Below are 25,320 nucleotides of genomic sequence, written 5' to 3'. Positions count from 1 at the left end.
TAACTTTTATCAGAGACTGTTGTGGGCATGCTCTGTGATCTGTGCAGAGATCATTGTGCAGAGATGGGAGTGAGGTGAGCTGTGACCATCCTATATTTCACCTATTTTGGACCCTTTGTTAGCTTCTTTATAGAGGTGTTCTCTGTCATTGTAATCCTGTCTGTAATAATAATGAGACTGCTGAAAAACCATCTGTGCGGAATCATTTAGCCTAATATGAGGCTCAGTGGTCAGAGTGAAAACTGCAAGATTTCACAATATTTTGTGTGTGGAGACACAGGGTCGTCCCACCACACGCCCCTTCTTTCCCTTTAGCATGGGCATAACGCTACTCAGACAACACAGTGTTGCAATACTTTATTGAACCACAAAAGAGGCAGATAACACGTGGATCAGTCCCATCACAGTTCCCAAGATGGTGCACATTACAGAGTCTCACCCTTCCTCTGACTCGCCGGGATAATCGCAGCTGTTACTTCAGGTTTTCCAGGGCCGATTACCCCAGCTTTGGCATGCACACAGAGAGGAGGCAACGACAAGCTTAGGAAGATGACAGTCCATTGTGTGTAAGGCTAGTTGACAGGAGGGTCACAACGTGGCTTCTCCAAACATCTCCATGGAACCAGGCGACTGGTGGGTCCCTATCCTGGCTTTTTCCAAACTTCATGGATTCGCAATGGTCAATGGAGCAGATCTGTATTCTTTCAGCCGGGGCTGAGGTCTCCTAAGCTGGCATCCTGTAGAATGATAAATCTGTGTCCCTCATGATGTAGCTATGTTGTCTTGGCAGCTGTCCTGTCTCTGGTCCTTTGGATGTTTAGATGTCTTGGCTGAATCTCTGGCTCCCTCTGTCTCTTAGAGGCATATCACCTATTTTTATAATTAACAAGTGTCCTTCATTCCAGCATTCACAGATAAAGGGAAGAATGGTGAAGACCAACTGGCATTGTTTGATTATGTAATCTACTGTATTTGCATAGTTTTTCCTCCTATTTTCAAAGTCAACAAGTTAGCTGGCTTGGACAATGTGTAATTAGCATATCAGCAAACATCTCTAGTTTTCACTAGATAAAAAGCACAATATGTTACATCAAATGTCAATATTACAGTCTTAAGGTACCTTCACACTAAACGACGCTGCAGCGATCCAGACAACGATCCGGATCGCTTCAGCGTCGCTGTTTGGTCGCTGGAGAGCTGTCACACAGACCGCTCTCCAGCGACCAACGATGCCGGTAACCAGGGTAAACATCGGGTTACTAAGCGCAGGGCCGCGCTTAGTAACCCGATGTTTATCCTGGTTACCATCCTAAAAGTAAAAAAAACAAACACTTCATACTTACCTTCCGCTGTCTGTCCCCGGCGCTCTGCTTCTCTGTACTGGCTGTGAGCACAGCGGCCGGAAAGCAGAGCGGTGACGTCACCGCTCTGCTTTCCGGCCGCTGTGCTCACAGTGAGTGCAGGAAAGCACAGCGCCGGAGGACAGACAGCGGAAGGAAAGTATGAAGCGTTTGTTTTTTTCACTTTTAGAATGGTAACCAGGGTAAACATCGGGTTACTAAGCGCGGCCCTGCGCTTAGTAACCCGATGTTTACCCTGGTTACCAGCGAAGACATCGCTGAATCGGCGTCACACACGCCGATTCAGCGATGTCAGCAGGAGAGCCAGCGACCAAATAAAGTTCTGGCCTTCTAGCCCCGACCAACGACATCACAGCAGGATTCTGATCGCTGCTGCGTGCCAAACTGAACGATATCGCTAGCCAGGACGCTGCAACGTCACGGATCGCTAGCGATATCGTTTAGTGTGAAGGTACCTTTACACAAGCAAAAGTCTGTTTTCTTGACCAACCAGAAAGAAACACATTAATACAAAAGTCAATATATAGATAAATCTATTCCGTCTGACTTGCTAAAAATAGATGTCTGGTTGATTAAGATACAATGCTGTGTCTCCACTTGTGTAATACAGATGAGAATATAAAAAAAAACACCTTACCAAAAATATTTTAACCCCTTAATCCCATATGACGTACTATCCCGTCCAGGTGACCTGGGACTTAATTCCCAGTGACGGGATAGTACGTCATATGCGATCGGCCGCGCTCACGGGGGGAGCGCGGCCGATCGCGGCCGGGTGTCAGCTGCCTATCGCAGCTGACATCCGGCACTATGTGCCAGGAGCGGTCACGGACCGCTCCCGGCACATTAACCTCCGGCACACCGCGATCAAAGATGATCGCGGTGTGCCGGCGGTGCAGGGAAGCATCGCGCAGGGAGGGGGCTCCCTGCGGGCTTCCCTGAGACGATTGGTACACGGTGATGTACTCACCGTGTACCGAGCGTCTTCTCCCTGCAGTCCCCGGATCCAAAATGGCCGCCGGGCTACATCCGGGTCCTGCAGGGAGCACTTCCGGGTCAGGATCAGGCTGCAGCTGCAGCTCTAATCCTGCCCGGCTGTATGTCAGATCACCGATCTAACAGAGTGCTGTGCACACTGTCAGATCGGTGATCTGTGATGTCCCCCCCTGGGACAAAGTGAAAAAGTAAAAAAAAAAATTTCCACACTTGTAAAAAAATAAAAAAAATAAAATAAATTCCTAAATAAAGCAGAAAAAAAAAATATTATTCCCATAAATACATTTCTTTACCTAAAAAACAAACAAAAAAACAATAAAAGTACACATATTTAGTATCGCCGCGTCCGTAACGACCCGACCTATAAAACTGGCCCACTAGTTAACCCCTTCAGTGAACACCGTAAGAAAAAAAAAAAAACGAGCCAAAAAACAACGCTTTATTATCATAACGCTGAACAAAAAGTGGAATAACACGCGATCAAAAAGACGGATATAAATAACCATGGTACCTCTGAAAGCGTCATCTTGTCCTGCAAAAAACGAGCCGCCATATAGCATCATAACCAAAAAAATAAAAATGTTATAGTCCTCAGAATAAAGCGATGCCAAAATAATTATTTTTTCTATAAAATAGCTTTTATCGTATAAAAGCGCCAAAACATAAAAAAAATGATATAAATGAGGTATCGCTGTAATCGTACTGACCCGAAGAATAAAACTGCTTCATCAATTTTACCAAACACGGAACGGTATAAACGCCTCCCCCAAAAGAAATTCATGAATAGCTGGTTTTTGGTCATTCTGCCTCACAAAAAATCGGAATAAAAAGCGATCAAAAACTGTCACGTGTCCGAAAATGTAACCGATAAAAACGTCAACTCGTCCCGCAAAAAACAAGACCTCACATGACTCTGGACCAAAATATTGAAAAATTATAGGTCTCAAAATGTGGAAACGCAAAAACTTTTTTGCTATAAAAAGCGTCTTTTAGTGTGTGACGGCTGCCAATCATAAAAATCCGATATAAAAAACGCTATAAAAGTAAATCAAACCCCCCTTCATCACCCCCTTAGTTAGGCTAGGTTCACATTGCGTTAATGGGTTAACGCTAACGGACAGCGTTGCACAGCGAAAATGTCACAATTAACGCCGTGCAACGGGTCCGTTAGCACAACCATTGACAGCAATGTGATTTTCGGGTGTAGCGCATCGCTAGAGCGTGCCATTTTCGGCTCGCGCTAGCAAGGTGCCATTCTTTTGTGGCGCGCCTCAGACGCTGCTTGCAGCGTCCGCGGCGCGCCCGAGGTCCGATCCCCGATCTTCCAGAGCGGGGACGTTAACGCGACCACTGAACACGACACCTAAAAAGACATTGCGTTAGTGCAATCCGCTAGCGCTAAACGGATTTCCCTAACGCAATGTGAACCTAGCCTTAGGGAAAAATAATAAAATTAAAAAAAAATTTATTTATTTCCATTTTCCCATTAGGGTTAGGGCTAGGGTTAGGGCTAGGGTTAGGGTTAGGGTTTGGATTACATTTACGGTTGGGATTAGAATTAGGGGTGTGTCAGGGTTAGGTGTGTGGTTAGGGTTACAGTTGGGATTAGGGTTAGGGGTGCGTTTGGATTAGGGTTTCATTTATAATTGGGGGGTTTCCACTGTTTAGGCACATCAGGGGCTCTCCAAACGCGACATGGCGTCCGATCTCAATTCCAGCCAATTCTGCATTGAAAAAGTAAAACAGTGCTCCTTCACTTCCGAGCTCTCCCGTGCGCCCAAACAGGGGTTTACCCCAACATATGGGGTATCATCGTACTCGAGACAAATTGGACAACAATTTTTTGGGTCCAAGTTCTCTTATTATCCTTGGGAAAATAAAAATTTGGGGGGCTAAAAATCATTTTTGTGGGAAAAAAAAGGATTTTTTATTTTCACGGCTCTGCGTTGTAAACTGTAGTGAAACACTTGGGGGTTCAAAGTTTTCACAACACATCTAGATAAGTTCCGTGGGAGGTCTAGTTTCCAATATGAGGTCACTTGTGGGTGGTTTCTACTGTTTGGGTACATCAGGGGCTCTGCAAATGCAACGTGACGCCTGCAGACCAATCCATCTTAAGTCTGCATTCCAAATGGCGCTCCTTCCCTTCCGAGCTCTGCCATGCGCCCAAACAGTGGTTCCCCCCCACATATGGGGTATCAGCGTACTCGGGACAAATTGAACAACAACTTTTGGGGTCCAATTTATTCTGTTACCCTTGTAAAAATACAAAGCTGGGGGCTAAAAAATCATTTTTGTGAAAAAAAAATAATTTTTATTTTCACGGCTCTGCGTTATAAACTGTAGTGAAACACTTGGGGGTTCAAAGCTCTCAAAACACATCTAGATAAGTTCCTTAGGGGGTCTAGTTTCCAAAATGGTGTCACTTGTGGGGGGTTTTAATGTTTAGGCACATCAGGGGCTCTCCAAACCAACATGGCGTCCCATCTCAATTCCAGTCAATTTTGTATTGAAAAGTCAAATGGCGCTCCTTTCCTTCCGAGCTCTGCCATGCGCCCAAACAGTGGTTTACCCCCACATATGAGGTATCGTCGCACTCAGGACAAATTGCACAACAACTTTTGTGGTCTAATTTCTTCTCTTACCCTTGGGAAAATAAAAAATTGGTGGCGAAATGATTATTTTTGTGAAAAAATATGATTTTTTATTTTTACGGCTCTGCATTATAAACTTCTGTGAAGCACGTGTTGGGTCAAAGTGCTCACCACACCTCTAGATAAGGTTCTTAAGGGGTCTACTTTCCAAAATGGTGTCATTTGTGGGGATTTCAATGTTTAGGCACATCAGGGATTCTCCAAACGCAACATGGCATCATATCTCAATTCCAGTCAATTTTGCATTGAAAAGTAAAATGGCGCTCCTTCCCTTCCGAGCTCTGCCATACGCCCAAACAGTGGTTTACCCCCATATATGGGGTATCGTCGCACTCAGGACAAATTGCACAACAACTTTTGTGGTCTAATTTCTTCTCTTACCCTTGGGAAAATAAAAAATTGGTGGCGAAAAGATTATTTTTGTGAAAAAATATGATTTTTTATTTTTACGGCTCTGCATTATAAACTTCTGTGAAGCACGTGTTGGGTCAAAGTGCTCACCACACCTCTAGATAAGTTCCTTAAGGGGTCTACTTTCCAAAATGGTGTCACTTGTGGGGATTTCAATGTTTAGGCACATCAGGGGCTCCCCAAACGCAACATGGCATCATATCTCAATTCCAGTCAATTTTGCATTGAAAAGTAAAATGGCGCTCCTTCCCTTCCGAGCTCTGCCATACGCCCAAACAATGGCTTACACCCATATATGGGGTATCAGCGTACTCAGGACAAATTGGCCAACAATTTTTGAGGTCCAATTCCTTCTCTTACTCTTGGGAAAATAAAAAATTGGGGGCGAAAAGATCATTTTTGTGAAAAAATATGATTTTTTATTTTTACGGCTCTGCTTTATAAACTTCTGTGAAGCAATTGGTGGGCCAAAGTGGTCACCACACATCTAGATAAGTTCCTTAGGGTGTCTACTTTCCAAAATGGTGTCACTTGTGGGGGGTTTCAATGTTTAGGCACATGAGGGGCTCTCCAAACGCAACATGGCGTCCCATCTCAATTCCTGTCAATTTTGCATTGAAAAGTCAAATGGCGCTCCTTTCCTTCCGAGCTCTGCCATGCGCCCAAACAGTGGTTTACCCCCACATATGGGGTATCAGCGTACTCAGTACAGATTGTACAACAATGTTTGGCATCCATTTTATCCTGTTACCCTTGGTAAAATAAAACAAATTGGAGCTGAAATAAATTTTGTGTGAAAAAAAGTTAAATATTCATTTTTATTTAAACATTCCAAAAATTCCTGTGAAACCCCTGAAGGGTTAATAAACTTCTTGAATGTGGTTTTGAGCACCTTGAGGGGTGCAGTTTTTAGAATGGTGTCACACTTGGGTATTTTCTATCATATAGACCCCTCAAAATGACATCAAATGAGATGTGGTCCCTAAAAAAAAATGGTGTTGTAAAAATGAGAAATTGCTGGTCAACTTTTAACCCTTATAACTCCCTAACAAAAAAAAATTTTGGTTCCAAAATTGTGCTGATGTAAAGTAGACATGTGGGAAAGGTTACTTATTAAGTATTTTGCGTGACATATCTCTGTGATTTAAGGGCATAAAAATTTAAAGTTGGAAAATTGCGAAATTTTCAAAATTTTCGCCAAATTTCCGTTTTTTTCACAAATAAACGCAAGTTATATCGAATAAATGTTACCACTAAAATGAAGTACAATATGTCACGAGAAAACAATGTCAGAATCGCCAAGATCCGTTGAAGCGTTCCAGAGTTATAACCTCATAAAGGGACAGTGGTCAGAATTGTAAAAATTGGCCCGGTCATTAACGTGCAAACCACCCTCGGGGCTTAAGGGGTTAAAAATACAATTAAAGGGGTAAACCCATCTTCATTATCCTATCTTAATATGTATTAGATATGATAATATTAGCAAATACTTCTAATTAGAAATATAGTATAGTTCTTGTGATTCGCTATATCGCTTACATCATGATCAGGCATTGCAGTAGGTTAGGTATCCTTGTTTGCGACCACTAACCTCTTACCATCTAACTGTCACTATATAAGTGTTCGTAACCATGGACATCTAAGCTACTGCAATGCCCTGCTCATAGGGTAAGCGACTTAGTGAATCAGAAGAACTATACTACATTTCTATTTGGTAATATTATTATACCTATTACATATTGGGACAGGATCTTGGCGATGGGAATAGCCCTTTAACGTAAAATAACATATCAATAATGTTTCTGATGAACTATCAAAAGGTGTATCTAGATGTCAGCAGAGAAAAGCGGACACTTGAGCTTCATGACATTGAGGTTTTTTTTTTTCAGTACAACTTGCACACAAAACTGCGGCATCTGATGATTAAAGTTCATAAAACATTTGTGAAATTGTAAATCCTGTGCAGCTTTGCTTGGAGTGCTGGTTTTCTGTCTATATTCCGTTAACAAAGCTGTGATTTTGTTTTCTTACACATTGTCGTGTTTGGGCTCATTTAGTGCCTGTGTATTTTCAGGGACGCACTGACCTCCTACAACTACTTCTCCAGAATGGAGCGGATAAGGAATGCAAAGATGACTTTGGCATTACACCATTATTCATTGCAGCACAGTATGGGAAATATGAGTGCTTAAACTTACTGCAGTCTGTTGGTAAGTGGCTGAGCAAGTGAAGTATTTTGACTACCTGCGTATCAGTGGTGGCCGTCCTAAAAGGGAACCTGTCAGCAGGATTGTGCACAGTAACCTACAGACAGTGTCAGGTCGACGCCGTTATACTGATTACAATGATACCTGGTGATGAAATCCGTCTTGTGGTTGTTGTTTAATCTTTATTTGTAGTTTTCAGTTAATGAGATTCCGGTGTTTCGGGGGCGGCCGGTGAGCGGGTCTTTATGTGTTACTCTGCCTATATATTCATCCTTATGGGCTTTTGACAGGTCACTGATCCCTCACCTGACCCCCTATTTTACATGCTGCAGATAATATTGTTTGAAAAAAAAAATTAACATTCATTCAGGCAGGCGCTCGATAGACGCACTGCGCATGCATCGCCGTTGGAGCAAAAAAAAAAACTTTGCTTCAGCAAAATGGCGACAGCGCTTACACAGTAGCATTTATCGGAACGCAATAGATGCTGCTGCGTAGGCGCCATCTTTCTCTAGCAAAATGGCGCCGGCGGCACCTGCCCAGTAGCATCTATCGGAACACAACAGATACTACAGCGCAGGCGCGGCTGCCGATGCCATTTTGATTAAGATAATGACTAAATCAATACATGCATATCCATCGTATCATGCTACAGCCCCTGCGCCTGCCTGATAAATATTATTTTTTTTCCCCACATATTATTCTATGCAGTATGTAAAATAGGGGGCAGGTCAGTAAATGATCCGTGATCTGTCATAAGAGATCAGTATGAATATGTAAGAGAAGCTCCACATGAAGACCTCCACAGGCCGCCTAGGAGCACGGGCATATCATTAACTCAAAACTGAAAATAAGGATTACACAACAACCACAAGACAGATTTCATCACCAGGTATCATTGTAATCAGTATAACGGCGCCGACCTGACACTGTCTGTAGGTTACTGTGCACAATCCTGCTGACAGGTTCCCTTTAAGTATTACTGATGACAGCTGGAAGATTTGTCTTGTTTCTGTACTGTCCACTACTAGACAACTCCTTATTAATGGCCTCTGTGAACAACAATTAAAAAAGAGCAAGACAAAATTCTAGATCTACCTAACAATCCGGCGACTATCCTCCAGTCACAGCCACGTGACCACTGCAGCCAATCATTGGCTGCAGCCTTCACTATTCCATCATAACGGAAGAAAAATTGTTCTTCTACTCTAAAAGAACAGTGACTGCTGCAGCCGCTGATTGTCAGCAGGTGACTGGTGAAAGTCACAGCTGTGTTATGCTGCATCCTGGGACTATTATTAAGGGGTTGTCCGGTAATGGACAGCCTCTTTAATATGAAATGATATCTAGCTTTAAGTATGTTGTCTCACAAGAGGAAGTCCTATTTTTTTTTAAGACCTATGGGTACTACAGAGCACAGTGGATCACTCTAGTGGCCCGATGTAGTGGACTATTCATTTGAATGGCCGACATGCAGATAGCCTCTTCTGACTGAAAGAACACAAAAACTCCATTTGCAGAAACGTGTTCCAGGATATTTGCCCCATAACAGTTCAAAAACAAGTGGTCTGATTTGGGCTGGATGAGAGACCTCTGACAGGGGGTCTAAATCCGAAACACATGTCTGCAGATGGAGTTTCTTGTTTGGCTTCTTATCCTAATTCATGTGGCAAGTCCCTTTTAAAGGATCTATAAACCATTTTAGTATTGCTACTTCCAATAGGTGGCACTAGAGTGCTCTTCGTTTCTGAAGAGGCTATTTACATATTCAACTCCCTAGGGGAAATTGCATGGCCTATAAGTCTCCTTACACTGATTTGGTGCACTTAACAAGGAGAGACGTTACGCCTTAGATTTATTACTATTTATTACTACAACTGTGCTGATCAGTTGATTACAGGATTGACTTCTGTTGAGAAAGGAGTTGCTTTTGTGAAGCGCCCCATTTAAGTAGACTCCTAACTTTTATTTTACTGAAGCTGCTTCCTCTTCCTAGCCCTTGTGTCTCTTTACAGAAAATGTTATCAGCCATTCTGGTTTCCTCCCGCTGATAACTGTACTGTGACTGTAATGAGCCGTGCACCAGTGTGACCATCACATGTCCAGGACACATTTTTATTCTCTGGATGTAAACGGTGAAAATTACCATCCATTGGTTTATCAAAAAATGTCATACCCTTTGCATTATATAACAAGTAAACGTTATTTGCCAAGTCAGAAAACCATTTAAAGCTAAACCAATATGGATTTGTCATGACACTTAGCCCATCACTCGTCCACAATGATTATTGGGTTATTGAGGTTTTCTACAAGTCTCTGGTCATGGATCTCATTTTTGAGTGCATATAAAATTCTGCGCGGGGATTAATCTGTGCTGTATGTAACAACTTTTTTTTTCTACCAATCACTCACTCAGCATATAAAAACTGCAGTGTCAAATCCTCCATAAGATCACCTTGTAATGGAATGGCAGGGGTACTGAACTGTGATATTCTGAAGCTGGTGAAATCTATCTTTCCATTTTATTTATTGGCTTTTCGTAAAGGGGTCATCCGGTCACAACATTGTCATGGATAGGTCTATCAATATCAGATCAGTGGGAATCTGACACCCCCCATCGATCAATGGTTATATATTCTGGTGGGGGCCACATGTAAACATATGTTCAGCTCAATTCAGTGTGTAGCAGCCACTTCCGGGTGCTGCAGAACATCTCCTATTCTCTTGAAGCTACCACTGTATGGTACTGCAGAACATCTCCTACTATCTTGAAGCAGCCACTGCCTAGTACTGTAGAACATCTCCTATTCTCTGGAAGCGGCCACTGCCTAGTACTGCAGAACATCTCCTACTCTCTTGAAGCAGCCACTGCCTAGTACTGTAGAACATCTCCTATTCTCTGGAAGCGGCTACTGCCTAGTACTGCAGAACATCTCCTACTCTCTTGAAGCAGCCACTGCCTAGTACTACAGAACATCTCCTATTCTCTGGAAGCTACCGCTGTAGGGTACTGCAGAACATCTCCTATTCTCTGGAAGCTACCTCTGTAGGGTACTGCAGAACATCTCCTATTCTCTTGAAGCGGCCGCTGTAGGGTACTGCAGAGCATCTCCTATTCTCTTGAAGCGGCCACTGCCTAGTACTGTAGAACATCTCCTATTCTCTTGAAGCTACTGCTGTAGGGTATTGCAGAACATCTCCTATTCTCTTGAAGCTACCACTGTAGGGTACTGCAGAGCATCTCCTATTCTCTTGAAGCGGCCACTGCCTAGTACTGTAGAACATCTCCTATTCTCTTGAAGCTACTGCTGTAGGGTACTGCAGAACATCTCCTATTCTCGTGAAGCTACCGCTGTATGGTACTGCAGAACATCTTTTATTCTCGTGAAGCTACTGTTGTAGGGTACTGCAGAGCATCTCCTATTCTCTTGAAGCTACCGCTGTATGGTACTGCAGAACATCTTTTATTCTCGCGAAGCTACCGCTGTAGGGTACTGCAGAGCATCTCCTATTCTCGTGAAGCTACCGCTGTAGGGTACTGCAGAGCATATCCTTTTCTCTTGAAGCTACCGCTGTAGGGTACTGCAGAACATCTCCTATTCTCGTGAAGCTACCTCTGTAGGCTGCTGCAGAACATCTCATATTCTCTTGAAGCTACCGCTGTAGGCTGCTGCAGAACATCTATTCTCTTGAAGCTACCTCTGTAGGCTGCTGCAGATCATCTCCTATTCTCTTGAAGCTACCGCAGTAGGCTGCTGCAGAACATCTCCTATTCTCTTGAAGCTACCGCTGTAGGGTACTGCAGAACATCTCCTATTCTCGTGAAGCTACCGCTGTAGGGTACTGCAGAACATCTCCTATTCTCGTGAAGCTACCGCTGTAGGGTATTGCAGAACATCTCCTATTCTCTTGACGCTACCGCTGTAGGGTACTGCAGAACATCTATTCTCTTGACGCGGCTACTGCCTAGTACTGTAGAACATTTCCTATTCTTTCGTCTTTCGTCTAAATCCGAAACACATGTCCTATTCTCGTGAAGCTACCGCTGTAGGGTACTGCAGAACATCTCCTATTCTCTTGAAACTACCGCTGTAGGGTACTGCAGAACATCTCCTATTCTCGTGAAGCTACCGCTGTAGGGTATTGCAGATCATCTCCTATTCTCTTGAAGCTACCGCTGTAGGGTACTGCAGAACATCTCCTATTCTCGTGAAGCTACCGCAGTAGGCTGCTGCTCTTGAAGCTACCACTGTATGGTACTGCAGAACATCTCCTACTCTCTTGAAGCAGCCACTGCCTAGTACTGTAGAACATCTCCTATTCTCTGGAAGCGGCCACTGCCTAGTACTGCAGAACATCTCCTACTCTCTTGAAGCAGCCACTGCCTAGTACTGTAGAACATCTCCTATTCTCTGGAAGCGGCTACTGCCTAGTACTGCAGAACATCTCCTACTCTCTTGAAGCAGCCACTGCCTAGTACTACAGAACATCTCCTATTCTCTGGAAGCTACCGCTGTAGGGTACTGCAGAACATCTCCTATTCTCTGGAAGCTACCTCTGTAGGGTACTGCAGAACATCTCCTATTCTCTTGAAGCGGCCGCTGTAGGGTACTGCAGAGCATCTCCTATTCTCTTGAAGCTACTACTGTAGGGTATTGCAGAACATCTCCTATTCTCTTGAAGCTACCACTGTAGGGTACTGCAGAGCATCTCCTATTCTCTTGAAGCGGCCACTGCCTAGTACTGTAGAACATCTCCTATTCTCTTGAAACTACTGCTGTAGGGTACTGCAGAACATCTCCTATTCTCGTGAAGCTACCGCTGTATGGTACTGCAGAACATCTTTTATTCTCGTGAAGCTACTGCTGTAGGGTACTGCAGAGCATCTCCTATTCTCTTGAAGCTACCGCTGTATGGTACTGCAGAACATCTTTTATTCTCGCGAAGCTACCGCTGTAGGGTACTGCAGAGCATCTCCTATTCTCGTGAAGCTACCGCTGTAGGGTACTGCAGAGCATATCCTTTTCTCTTGAAGCTACCGCTGTAGGGTACTGCAGAACATCTCCTATTCTCGTGAAGCTACCTCTGTAGGCTGCTGCAGAACATCTCATATTCTCTTGAAGCTACCGCTGTAGGCTGCTGCAGAACATCTATTCTCTTGAAGCTACCTCTGTAGGCTGCTGCAGATCATCTCCTATTCTCTTGAAGCTACCGCAGTAGGCTGCTGCAGAACATCTCCTATTCTCTTGAAGCTACCGCTGTAGGGTACTGCAGAACATCTCCTATTCTCGTGAAGCTACCGCTGTAGGGTACTGCAGAACATCTCCTATTCTCGTGAAGCTACCGCTGTAGGGTATTGCAGAACATCTCCTATTCTCTTGACGCTACCGCTGTAGGGTACTGCAGAACATCTATTCTCGTGAAGCTACCGCAGTAGGCTGCTGCAGAACATCTCCTATTCTCTTGAAGCTACCGCTGTAGGGTACTGCAGAACATCTCCTATTCTCGTGAAGCTACCGCTGTAGGGTACTGCAGAACATCTCCTATTCTCTTGAAGCTACCGCTGTAGGGTACTGCAGAACATCTCCTATTCTCGTGAAGCTACCGCTGTAGGCTGCTGCGGAACATCTATTCTCTTGACGCGGCTACTGCCTAGTACTGTAGAACATTTCCTATTCTTTCGTCTAAATCCGAAACACATGTCCTATTCTCGTGAAGCTACCGCTGTAGGGTACTGCAGAACATCTCCTATTCTCTTGAAACTACCGCTGTATGGTACTGCAGAACATCTTTTATTCTCGTGAAGCTACTGTTGTAGGGTACTGCAGAGCATCTCCTATTCTCTTGAAGCTACCGCTGTATGGTACTGCAGAACATCTTTTATTCTCGCGAAGCTACCGCTGTAGGGTACTGCAGAGCATCTCCTATTCTCGTGAAGCTACCGCTGTAGGGTACTGCAGAGCATCTCCTATTCTCTTGAAGCTACCGCTGTATGGTACTGCAGAACATCTTTTATTCTCGCGAAGCTACCGCTGTAGGGTACTGCAGAGCATCTCCTATTCTCGTGAAGCTACCGCTGTAGGGTACTGCAGAGCATCTCCTTTTCTCTTGAAACTACCGCTGTAGGGTACTGCAGAACATCTCCTATTCTCGTGAAGCTGCCGCTGTAGGGTACTGCAGAGCATCTCCTATTCTCTTGAAGCTACCACTGTATGGTACTGTAGAACATCTCCTACTCTCTTGAAGCGACCACTGCCTAGTACTGTAGAACATCTCCTATTCTCTTGAAGCTACCGCTGTATGGTACTGCAGAGCATCTCCTACTCTCTTGAAGCGGCCACTGCCTAATACTGTAGAATATCTCCTATTCTCTTAAAGCTACCTCTGTAGGCTGCTGCAGAACATCTCCTATTCTCTTGAAGCTACCGCTGTAGGCTGCTGCAGAACATCTCCTATTCTCTTGAAGCTACCTCTGTAGGCTGCTGCAGATCATCTCCTATTCTCTTGAAGCTACCGCAGTAGGCTGCTGCAGAACATCTCCTATTCTCTTGAAGCTACCGCTGTAGGGTACTGCAGAACATCTCCTATTCTCGTGAAGCTACCGCTGTAGGGTATTGCAGTACATCTCCTATTCTCTTGAAGCTACCGCTGTAGGGTACTGCAGAACATCTCCTATTCTCGTGAAGCTACCGCAGTAGGCTGCTGCAGAACATCTCCTATTCTCTTGAAGCTACCGCTGTAGGGTACTGCAGAACATCTCCTATTCTCGTGAAGCTACCGCTGTAGGGTACTGCAGAACATCTCCTATTCTCTTGAAGCTACCGCTGTAGGGTACTGCAGAACATCTCCTATTCTCGTGAAGCTACCGCTGTAGGGTATTGCAGTACATCTCCTATTCTCTTGAAGCTACCGCTGTAGGGTACTGCAGAACATCTCCTATTCTCTTGAAGCTACCGCTGTATGGTACTGCAGAGCATCTCCTACTCTCTTGAAGCGGCCACTGCCTAATACTGTAGAATATCTCCTATTCTCTTAAAGCTACCTCTGTAGGCTGCTGCAGAACATCTCCTATTCTCTTGAAGCTACCGCTGTAGGCTGCTGCAGAACATCTCCTATTCTCTTGAAGCTACCTCTGTAGGCTGCTGCAGATCATCTCCTATTCTCTTGAAGCTACCGCAGTAGGCTGCTGCAGAACATCTCCTATTCTCTTGAAGCTACCGCTGTAGGGTACTGCAGAACATCTCCTATTCTCGTGAAGCTACCGCTGTAGGGTATTGCAGTACATCTCCTATTCTCTTGAAGCTACCGCTGTAGGGTACTGCAGAACATCTCCTATTCTCGTGAAGCTACCGCAGTAGGCTGCTGCTCTTGAAGCTACCACTGTATGGTACTGCAGAACATCTCCTACTCTCTTGAAGCAGCCACTGCCTAGTACTGTAGAACATCTCCTATTCTCTGGAAGCGGCCACTGCCTAGTACTGCAGAACATCTCCTACTCTCTTGAAGCAGCCACTGCCTAGTACTGTAGAACATCTCCTATTCTCTGGAAGCGGCTACTGCCTAGTACTGCAGAACATCTCCTACTCTCTTGAAGCAGCCACTGCCTAGTACTACAGAACATCTCCTATTCTCTGGAAGCTACCGCTGTAGGGTACTGCAGAACATCTCCTATTCTCTGGAAGCTACCTCTGTAGGGTACTGCAGAACATCTCCTATTCTCTTGAAGCGGCCGCTGTAGGGTACTGCAGAGCATCTCCTATTCTCTTGAAGCTACTACTGTAGGGTATTGCAGAACATCTCCTATTCTCTTGAAGCTACCACTGTAGGGTACTGCAGAGCATCTCCTATTCTCTTGAAGCGGCCACTGCCTAGTACTGTAGAACATCTCCTATTCTCTTGAAGCTACTGCTGTAGGGTACTGCAGAACATCTCCTATTCTCGTGAAGCTACCGCTGTATGGTACTGCAGAACATCTTTTATTCTCGTGAAGCTACTGCTGTAGGGTACTGCAGAGCATCTCCTATTCTCTTGAAGCTACCGCTGTATGGTACTGCAGAACATCTTTTATTCTCGCGAAGCTACCGCTGTAGGGTACTGCAGAGCATCTCCTATTCTCGTGAAGCTACCGCTGTAGGGTACTGCAGAGCATATCCTTTTCTCTTGAAGCTACCGCTGTAGGGTACTGCAGAACATCTCCTATTCTCGTGAAGCTACCTCTGTAGGCTGCTGCAGAACATCTCATATTCTCTTGAAGCTACCGCTGTAGGCTGCTGCAGAACATCTATTCTCTTGAAGCTACCTCTGTAGGCTGCTGCAGATCATCTCCTATTCTCTTGAAGCTACCGCAGTAGGCTGCTGCAGAACATCTCCTATTCTCTTGAAGCTACCGCTGTAGGGTACTGCAGAACATCTCCTATTCTCGTGAAGCTACCGCTGTAGGGTACTGCAGAACATCTCCTATTATCGTGAAGCTACCGCTGTAGGGTATTGCAGAACATCTCCTATTCTCTTGACGCTACCGCTGTAGGGTACTGCAGAACATCTATTCTCGTGAAGCTACCGCAGTAGGCTGCTGCAGAACATCTCCTATTCTCTTGAAGCTACCGCTGTAGGGTACTGCAGAACATCTCCTATTCTCGTGAAGCTACCGCTGTAGGGTACTGCAGAACATCTCCTATTCTCTTGAAGCTACCGCTGTAGGGTACTGCAGAACATCTCCTATTCTCGTGAAGCTACCGCTGTAGGCTGCTGCGGAACATCTATTCTCTTGACGCGGCTACTGCCTAGTACTGTAGAACATTTCCTATTCTTTCGTCTTTCGTCTAAATCCGAAACACATGTCCTATTCTCGTGAAGCTACCGCTGTAGGGTACTGCAGAATATCTCCTATTCTCTTGAAACTACCGCTGTATGGTACTGCAGAACATCTTTTATTCTCGTGAAGCTACTGTTGTAGGGTACTGCAGAGCATCTCCTATTCTCTTGAAGCTACCGCTGTATGGTACTGCAGAACATCTTTTATTCTCGCGAAGCTACCGCTGTAGGGTACTGCAGAGCATCTCCTATTCTCGTGAAGCTACCGCTGTAGGGTACTGCAGAGCATCTCCTATTCTCTTGAAGCTACCGCTGTATGGTACTGCAGAACATCTTTTATTCTCGCGAAGCTACCGCTGTAGGGTACTGCAGAGCATCTCCTATTCTCGTGAAGCTACCGCTGTAGGGTACTGCAGAGCATCTCCTTTTCTCTTGAAACTACCGCTGTAGGGTACTGCAGAACATCTCCTATTCTCGTGAAGCTGCCGCTGTAGGGTACTGCAGAGCATCTCCTATTCTCTTGAAGCTACCACTGTATGGTACTGTAGAACATCTCCTACTCTCTTGAAGCGACCACTGCCTAGTACTGTAGAACATCTCCTATTCTCTTGAAGCTACCGCTGTATGGTACTGCAGAGCATCTCCTACTCTCTTGAAGCGGCCACTGCCTAATACTGTAGAATATCTCCTATTCTCTTAAAGCTACCTCTGTAGGCTGCTGCAGAACATCTCCTATTCTCTTGAAGCTACCGCTGTAGGCTGCTGCAGAACATCTCCTATTCTCTTGAAGCTACCTCTGTAGGCTGCTGCAGATCATCTCCTATTCTCTTGAAACTACCGCAGTAGGCTGCTGCAGAACATCTCCTATTCTCTTGAAGCTACCGCTGTAGGGTACTGCAGAACATCTCCTATTCTCGTGAAGCTACCACTGTAGGGTATTGCAGTACATCTCCTATTCTCTTGAAGCTACCGCTGTAGGGTACTGCAGAACATCTCCTATTCTCGTGAAGCTACCGCAGTAGGCTGCTGCAGAACATCTCCTATTCTCTTGAAGCTACCGCTGTAGGGTACTGCAGAACATCTCCTATTCTCGTGCAGCTACCGCTGTAGGGTACTGCAGAACATCTCCTATTCTCTTGAAGCTACCGCTGTAGGGTACTGCAGAACATCTCCTATTCTCGTGAAGCTACCGCTGTAGGCTGCTGCGGAACATCTATTCTCTTGACGCGGCTACTGCCTAGTACTGTAGAACATTTCCTATTCTTTTTAAGTGGCTGCTGTAGGCTACTGCAGAACAGCTCATTTATTCTTAAGCGTCCACTCTCTAGTACTGTTGAAAATTTCCTATACACTTGATGCAGCCGTTGCTAGGTACTGAAGAACAGCTCCTATTCTCTTGAAGCGGCCACTGCCTGGTACCGCAGATCATTTTCTATTCTCCTAAAGCAGCCACTGCCGGGTGTTGCAGAACGTCTCCTATTTTCTTAAAGTGTTAGCTCCCGGGTACTGTAGAACATCTAATTTTTTGGACGCCTCATTGGGGGTCACAGGAAGCCATGGGAAATCAGATGCCACCTGCAGGTTGTAACTGAGAATACATCTTAAGAAAGAAGTTCTCTCCTTCCTTCCCAACAGGCTACATTTCTCCTGTGGACATCCAGCTATACAGTTTAGCAGACACAGGTCCAGACCCGGTTTTCCTTCCCTAGAGTTTCCTTTGGTAGGTGACTGGTTCAGGGTGAAAGTCTCCTTATCAGAAAACTTTACCTCTTTAAACCCTCCATGAAGTGTCTTACTCTCCTCCCTTGCACTGAAAAGAGGCAAGTTGTCTGCAAATGGAGGTGATTTTCTTTTGCAGAAGATTCTGGCTTGGCTTTGTATCCTAAGTCATGTGGCATGACAGAGTGTGGAACTCCTATAAAAGTGCCTGGCTGCTGAACACTACGTATAAGACATGCAGCCACTCCATTTTCATCCATGACTTTACCAGAACTACGCAGTCTTGTGGCCATATTTCTTGGATTTTCCCCAATTCTTGGCTTTGGTCATATCATAAATCGTCTTATGTCTCTGTCTATATTATTTATTCCTATATAGTTATAAGCAAACCCTATCTTATTAAAAATCCTGTCTGGAGAGACTTTTAATTCTATAGTTTCCAGCTTATTGCCTAGGTTACCGGCCACCTCTGCAGTTTATCAGAGTGGCCGGTTTCCTAAGCAAGTAGCATGCACATGCAAACTGATTTTTTTTTTATATAGATAAATCTGGCTAGACCTGGCAGGTTTCGCTGCCCTCTTGCGTTAGTGCACAAGAGCGGGCAGTGCGGGCCAGCACCCAACCATGCCGTTGGTCCAAATGATAAGTCGTCAGGAGATCACCGACCTCCTCTTCTCGGGAGGCTGTAAAATAAAGCAGTATTTGTAATTTGACTAGTGGTTTATTGTATTGATAGACATGTAAAATAAAAAAAAAGACTACCATGCCTGGCATGTATATTTGTAGCCCACCATAACTCTCCCCCATCCTAAAATATGAATATTTCAGGCTCCGCCATGCATCATTAATGTGCCTTTTTCCCACACAAATGTCTTGCTTGACTTCACAGCTGCTAGCTACTTGCTGCCACTTATTTTTTATGGCTTGCATTAAATACATCGCGTTGCCACTGTAGGCGACATATCGGAAGCTGCAGCACGCTGATGTGGCTAGACAGGTCGTCAATCATTTCTCGCCTGTCGGATTGTGTTGCCACTCCGTGCCATCATGGCTGCAATTTTTAAAAGCATCCAATGGGATTTAAGAGGGGGCAAAAGGTGTTTGCAATGGTGGGAAACTGAAATAAATGTCCCTGGTTTGGAACAATGGGAAACACTTGTTTGTATTTTGGCTGCCCATCGTTCAGGCAGGGCACTTCAAGAGTTTACTTCCACCTCTCCATTCTTCATTTCTCCATCTTTACATTTTTCGGTCTGTTTCTTGCCTCCTCTTTCTGTGGCACAAGCAAAACGTGAATTGCTCTGACTGTCCATGGGACATTGCTATAGTTAATTCTGAATACACGAGAGAGAGAGCGTGGACAGAGAGGTAAAAGCAGGGGGACCTTTCCTGGCACCTGCGCACTGCAGTACTTTGCTCTGCCCTCAACAGGGCACACAAAGTACGCCTGCAGCGGAGCCGCAGCTGGAAGAAAAGAAGAGGATGTTATCCTATGAAGAAGGGAGGCCCTGTACTCGGACCGCGACGCCCATTGGACCGGGACCGCCCTGGGTGAGTATAATATAACCTGTTTTTTGATGGTTTGCATCGGAGCTGTAAACTGATCTGCAGGAGTTGGATGACTAACGGGATTTGCCTAGGCCCCAGTGTGGGTTATAACAAATCAGTAATTAATTCTTTATTTTATACCAGTCCCTTCTTTAGGGCTGATTTTGTATACCCATGGAAATCCCTCTTAAGCTTCAGCTGTATCATCCCTTTAATAGCCTCGTTAAACAGCGATGTTCTAAAAAGCCATAAAGATGTTGAATTACCTTGCTCGTCGGACGCCGTCCCCATACCTTGCCGTGTCCGGGATAGGCTCCCATTTCGTAAAACCAGCTGGACCCCGTGTAATTAACCAGTTGGCCCAGTATGGAAGACACGCAGACCAGTGCTTCAGCCAAAGCTCTCATTCCGCAGAAAACCACTTTGGCAATTTGTGCACGGCTGCCCATCCACGCTCTTACTCTGTTGACACAAGAAATTGCTATGTATTTTATTGATCAGCATTGCTGAGACTACCTGGCCGCCTTCCAGGTGCGCATCGCCATTATTCCAGGCTCGAAAGCAAACAAAGATAACGCTAAGTGTTTGACATCGACTGGAGGCGAGTCCAGAGATTAACGGGGTTTATTTGATAACTCTTATATTTGCATACAAATTGATTATATAATTTACAGCCCCCCTCGTCCTGAAGCTTTGCTACGGCTTCTCCGTCTAATATTTATGATGATAAAATGCGGAAATCACAGGCTGTTACCGACTTATTTAAAAGCCTGTTAATATGTCACATACCGTGATCTACACTGCCGCAAACGTATGCTGGTTCCCTTGTAGAAAGTTTATGAAGCCTTTAGAAAATAAAAAGAGAAAATGTAGATTGTGTAGGAAAAGAAACGTTGCTTGTTACGGCTTTCCAGACACCTGTCTCCATTCTTCATATAGTTTATGAAGTGCGTATTAATGAGTGGATCACAAACTCGTAGGCTGCTGGGTATGAGAGCAGAGGAATGGATAAGTGGCATTTTTTTATTTCCGGTAGTTGTTTGCTAAAATTTTTTTTATAAAATGTACAAAAATATTACACAAGTTTACAATGGAAATCGGATGCTTATTATTAACTAGATGGTGGCCCAATTCTAACGCATCAGGTATTCTAGAATATGCATGTCCACGTAATATATTGTCCAGCGACGTAGTATATTGCCCAGTCACGTAGTATATTGCCCAGCCACGTAGTATATTGCCCAGCCACGTAGTATATTGCCCAGCCACGTAGTATATTGCCCAGTCACGTAGTATATTGCCCAGTCACGTAGTATATTGCCCAGTCACGTAGTATATTGCCCAGTCACGTAGTATATTGCCCAGTCACGTAGTATATTGCCCAGTCACGTAGTATGTTGCCCAGTCACGTAGTATGTTGCCCAGTCACATAGTATATTGCCCAGTACATAGTATATTGCCCAGTCACGTAGTATATTTCCCAGTCACGTAGTATATTGCCCAGTCACGTAGTATATTGCCCAGTCAAGTAGTAAATTTCCCAGCTACGTAGTATATTGCCCAGTCACGTAGTATGTTGCCCAGTCACGTAGTATGTTGCCCAGTCACGTAGTATGTTGCCCAGTACATAGTATATTGCCCAGTCACGTAGTATATTGCCCAGCTACGTAGTATATTGCCCAGTCACGTAGTATGTTGCCCAGTCACGTAGTATGTTGCCCAGTCACATAGTATATTGCCCAGTACATAGTATATTGCCCAGTCACGTAGTATATTGCCCAGCCACGTAGTATATAGCAGAGCCATGAAGTACGCTATATTGCCCAGTCACGTAGTATAATGCCCAGCCACATAGTATATAGCAGAGCCACGTAGTATATTGCCCAGTCACGTAGTATATTGCCCAGTCACGTAGTATATTGCCCAGCCCACGTAGTATATTGCCCAGCCCACGTAGTATATTGCCCAGCCACATAGTATATTGCCCAGTCACATAGTATATTGGACAGCGACATAGTATATTACCCAGTCACATAGTATATTGCCCAGCTACGTAGTATATTGCCCAGTCACATAGTATATTGCCCAGCCACATAGTATATTGCCAAGCCACATAGTATATTGCCCAGCCACATAGTATATTGCCCAGTCACGTAGTATATTGCCCAGTCACGCAGTATATAGCAGAGCCACGTAGTATATAGCAGAGCCACGTAGTATATTGCCCAGCACAGAGCCACGTAGTATAGAGACTTAAAAAATAAACATATACTCACCTTCCAAAGGCCCGTTGGAAGTCCTGCTATACTCACCATCCGCCGCCTTTGCCACGCTCCCGGGACCGCTCCATTGCAAGCGGCAGCTTCCGGTCCCAGGGCTGGTGTGAGCAGGACCTATGATGACGTCGCGGTCACATGACCGTGACGTCATGGCAGGTCCTTTTTTTTTTTTTTATTAAATAGATTTTTATTGAAAGCGAATATGAACAATACAATTTATGCATTTTCCAGTATATTACAAAATTTTTACATTTTCCAAACCCCCAACAATCCCAACAAAACCCAAACCTCCCCCTCCCCTGACAGCTCATACCCAGTTATACTTTGTTACCAGTATTGATGGCTCTTTGAGCCATTTGAATCACTTATGTCCGCTTGTTCTTTAGCACTCTCTTCCTTTCAGAGGCCCTCATCCTCCCATTTCCCATACCTACTATCCCAGCTCGAGCCACGGAGACCACATTTTATCAAACGTTTCTATTTTCCCACGTCTTTTGTATACCCCCTTTTCCAAATTGAGACCATGTTTAACATATTTCAGGAATTCACCCCTTGTAGGCGGCTCATCCTTGATCCAGTTCCTTGCTATTACCTTCCTTGCCATATATAATAGCCTAGCTATTGCTATCTTCCAGGTGTTATCCACTCTAATTTCCTCTACATGTCCCAGTATACACACTATCGGATCTCTCGGCACTCTGCATTTATACGCCCCTTCCACACGGCTCATTACCACCAACCAGAAAGCAACCAGTCTTGGACATGTCCACATCATGTGGTATATTCCTGCATTCTCAGTCTTACATCTCGGGCATTCAGAGTCCGCACGCAACCCCGCTCTGTGCAACACTTCCGGTGATTTATAGACTCTGTGCAAGATGTACAGCTGTGATAGTCTATACGGCTCGCTCAGTGACACTCGTGGAACCCACTCCAACACCGACTCCCAGGTTTCATCCTCCATTGGGCCTAAATCTCTTTCCCATTTCGCTCTCGCTTTTAGAGGGAAGTCTAGTAAATATGCATGTAGAAGGTCCTTATAAAGGGTGGTAATGACTCCCCTTGTGGACCCTTCCCCACATACGTATTCCAGAACTATGTCCTCCTGGATCTCAATACCACCGCCCTTGTTTTGCGCTTTAAAGGCATGTTTCATCTGAGCATATTGATACTCCCCAGTCGGTCTCAATCCAAACTCTCCCTGCAGCTGCGAAAAGGACTTTAATCCTTGTTGTTGAATTATCTGAGCCACCAAGTGGATTCCTTTGGCCTGCCACTCCACCAGCACTCCAAGAGCCGCAAACTCAACCAAATTATTATTAAGCCATATCGGTGTAAATTTAGTCAGCCCCGTAACCCCCCGAATATGTCGCAGTCTGGTCCATAATTTATGTATCAAAAACATAGTTGGGTATAATTTCCCCAATACTCCCAAGGAGCCATCCTCCAGACACTGCGCCACCGGTCTTCGGTTTGTCACCCTCTCCATCAAGTGTTGTACCGCACTGGTAGACGCTCCCCGCGCCCAGCCCTTCAAATGCTGGCTCTGGGCTGCAAGAAAATATAACTCAGGATTGGGTAAAGCCAATCCTCCATCTTCCTTGGGTCGCTGAAGCGTCTCCAGGCGAATACGTGGGTACCGCCTCCCCCATATCAGGCTTCTAAAAAGAGCATTAATCTGCCGGAATTTCCCACGTGGAATCCAAACTGGCGCATTATGTAGGACGTAAAGTAATTTGGGTATCAGAACCATTTTAATGAGATTAACCCTACCCACCACCGATAGGTGTAATTTATTCCACGCATCCACTTTTGCTTTAAGGGCGCCCATGAGAGGAGTCAAATTCCTATACAAAAACTCTGTAACTGGCATCGAGATCCATATTCCCAGGTATTTGAAAAGGGATGCCACCTTAAGCCGCCCCTCTCCCAATGGCTCACTTCTGCTCTCCTCCACCCCATCCACCTCGAAGAGGACCGATTTATCCCAATTTATCCTCAATCCCGACAAGGCTCCAAATTTCCCAATGATCTCGATAGCCCCATTCAAGGCTTCATCCGGGTCCGCCAGGAACAGTAAAATGTCATCTGCATATAACGCGATCTTCTCCTCAACACTCCCATATCTGAACCCAGGAACCTCATCCGATTGTCGGATCTTAGCGGCCAGTGGCTCCACAGCTAAGGCAAACAGAAGGGGCGACAGTGGGCAACCCTGCCTCGTACCTCTGGCCAACTTTATAGGCTGAGAAAGTTCCCCATTCACTCTAATTCTAGCTGTTGGTAGTGAATATAACAGTTGAGTCCATGCCACAAATTGCGGACCAATACCCATACACTTCAACACCCGCCAGAGATATCCCCACTCCACACTGTCAAACGCCTTATGGGCATCCAAGGATGCAATAACCCTTCGGCCACAGTTGTCAGACTTCAGCTGTAGGTTCATATGCAGCCTCCGCAGATTAACCGCTGTAGACCTGTCAGGCATAAAACCAGACTGATCCGGATGTACAAGGCTAGCAATGACGCTGGACAAACGGGTAGCTAACACCTTGGCCAAGAGTTTGACATCGATGGTTAACAGAGAGATTGGTCGATACGACTCAGGCTTCCCCAGATCCTTATCCTCCTTCGGAATAACCACTATAATAGCCTCCCTCATAGATGCTGGGAGATACCCTTGGCATCCAGCCTCCTCCAGTACTAACTTTAATCTGGGAATCAGCACTTCCTCCAAACTTTTATAGATTTCGGCTGGTAACCCATCAACCCCAGGTGCCTTCCCATTAGCCATAGACTTCAGCGCCCGACTCAGTTCCTCCTCGGTGATAGGGGCATCGAGGCTCACCCCATCCTCCTCACTCAATTTCGGAAGACCCAGACTCTCAAGGAAAGTCTCCGTATCTCCGGCTGACTCATTGACCCTGGAGGAATATAAGTCCGCGTAAAAGTCCGCAAAGACCTTTATAATTTCAGGTGTTTCAGATACCCTGCTCCCCCCATCTGAAACCAACGAATGTACATACGAGGTACCACGCTGAGCCGCGGCTACCACCGATAGCATGTGTCCCACTGTTTCTCCCTCCTGAAAATAAGCCACCCTCTGAAACTCCCGCTTCCTTTCAGCTTTTCCCAGCAGAATCTTTTCCATACAATTTTGCGCTGTTCTCAACCTTTTCTCTGCCTCAGAAGTCCCCAGCACTACCATCTCGTCCTCTGCGGCTTTCAGCTCCTCCATCGCCACTCTCTCCGCCTCCCTTGTCCTCCTCTTACACCTACTAATGTCTCTAAATAGTAACCCTCTCAGGTACGCTTTCATTGCATCCCA

The 25,320-nt window shown here is 45.2% G+C and overlaps 1 protein-coding gene across 1 annotated transcript in view; it reads left to right on the top strand.

Annotated features, from left to right (window-relative positions):
- Window positions 1-25,320, top strand: part of ASB3 (ankyrin repeat and SOCS box containing 3) — a 157,230-nt gene that overhangs the window by 64,579 nt on the left and 67,331 nt on the right. The window contains exon 6 of the mRNA XM_069768682.1: window positions 7,497-7,632. Coding sequence (XP_069624783.1) covers window positions 7,497-7,632 — 136 coding nt within the window. The remainder of the gene's footprint in view (window positions 1-7,496; window positions 7,633-25,320) is intronic.

The sequence above is a fragment of the Ranitomeya imitator genome, chromosome 5 (assembly GCF_032444005.1).
Source record: "Ranitomeya imitator isolate aRanImi1 chromosome 5, aRanImi1.pri, whole genome shotgun sequence".
Taxonomy (NCBI): domain Eukaryota; kingdom Metazoa; phylum Chordata; class Amphibia; order Anura; family Dendrobatidae; genus Ranitomeya; species Ranitomeya imitator.
The sequence above is the reverse complement of the archived record's forward strand: the minus strand, read 5'-3'. Positions and strand labels throughout refer to the sequence as shown.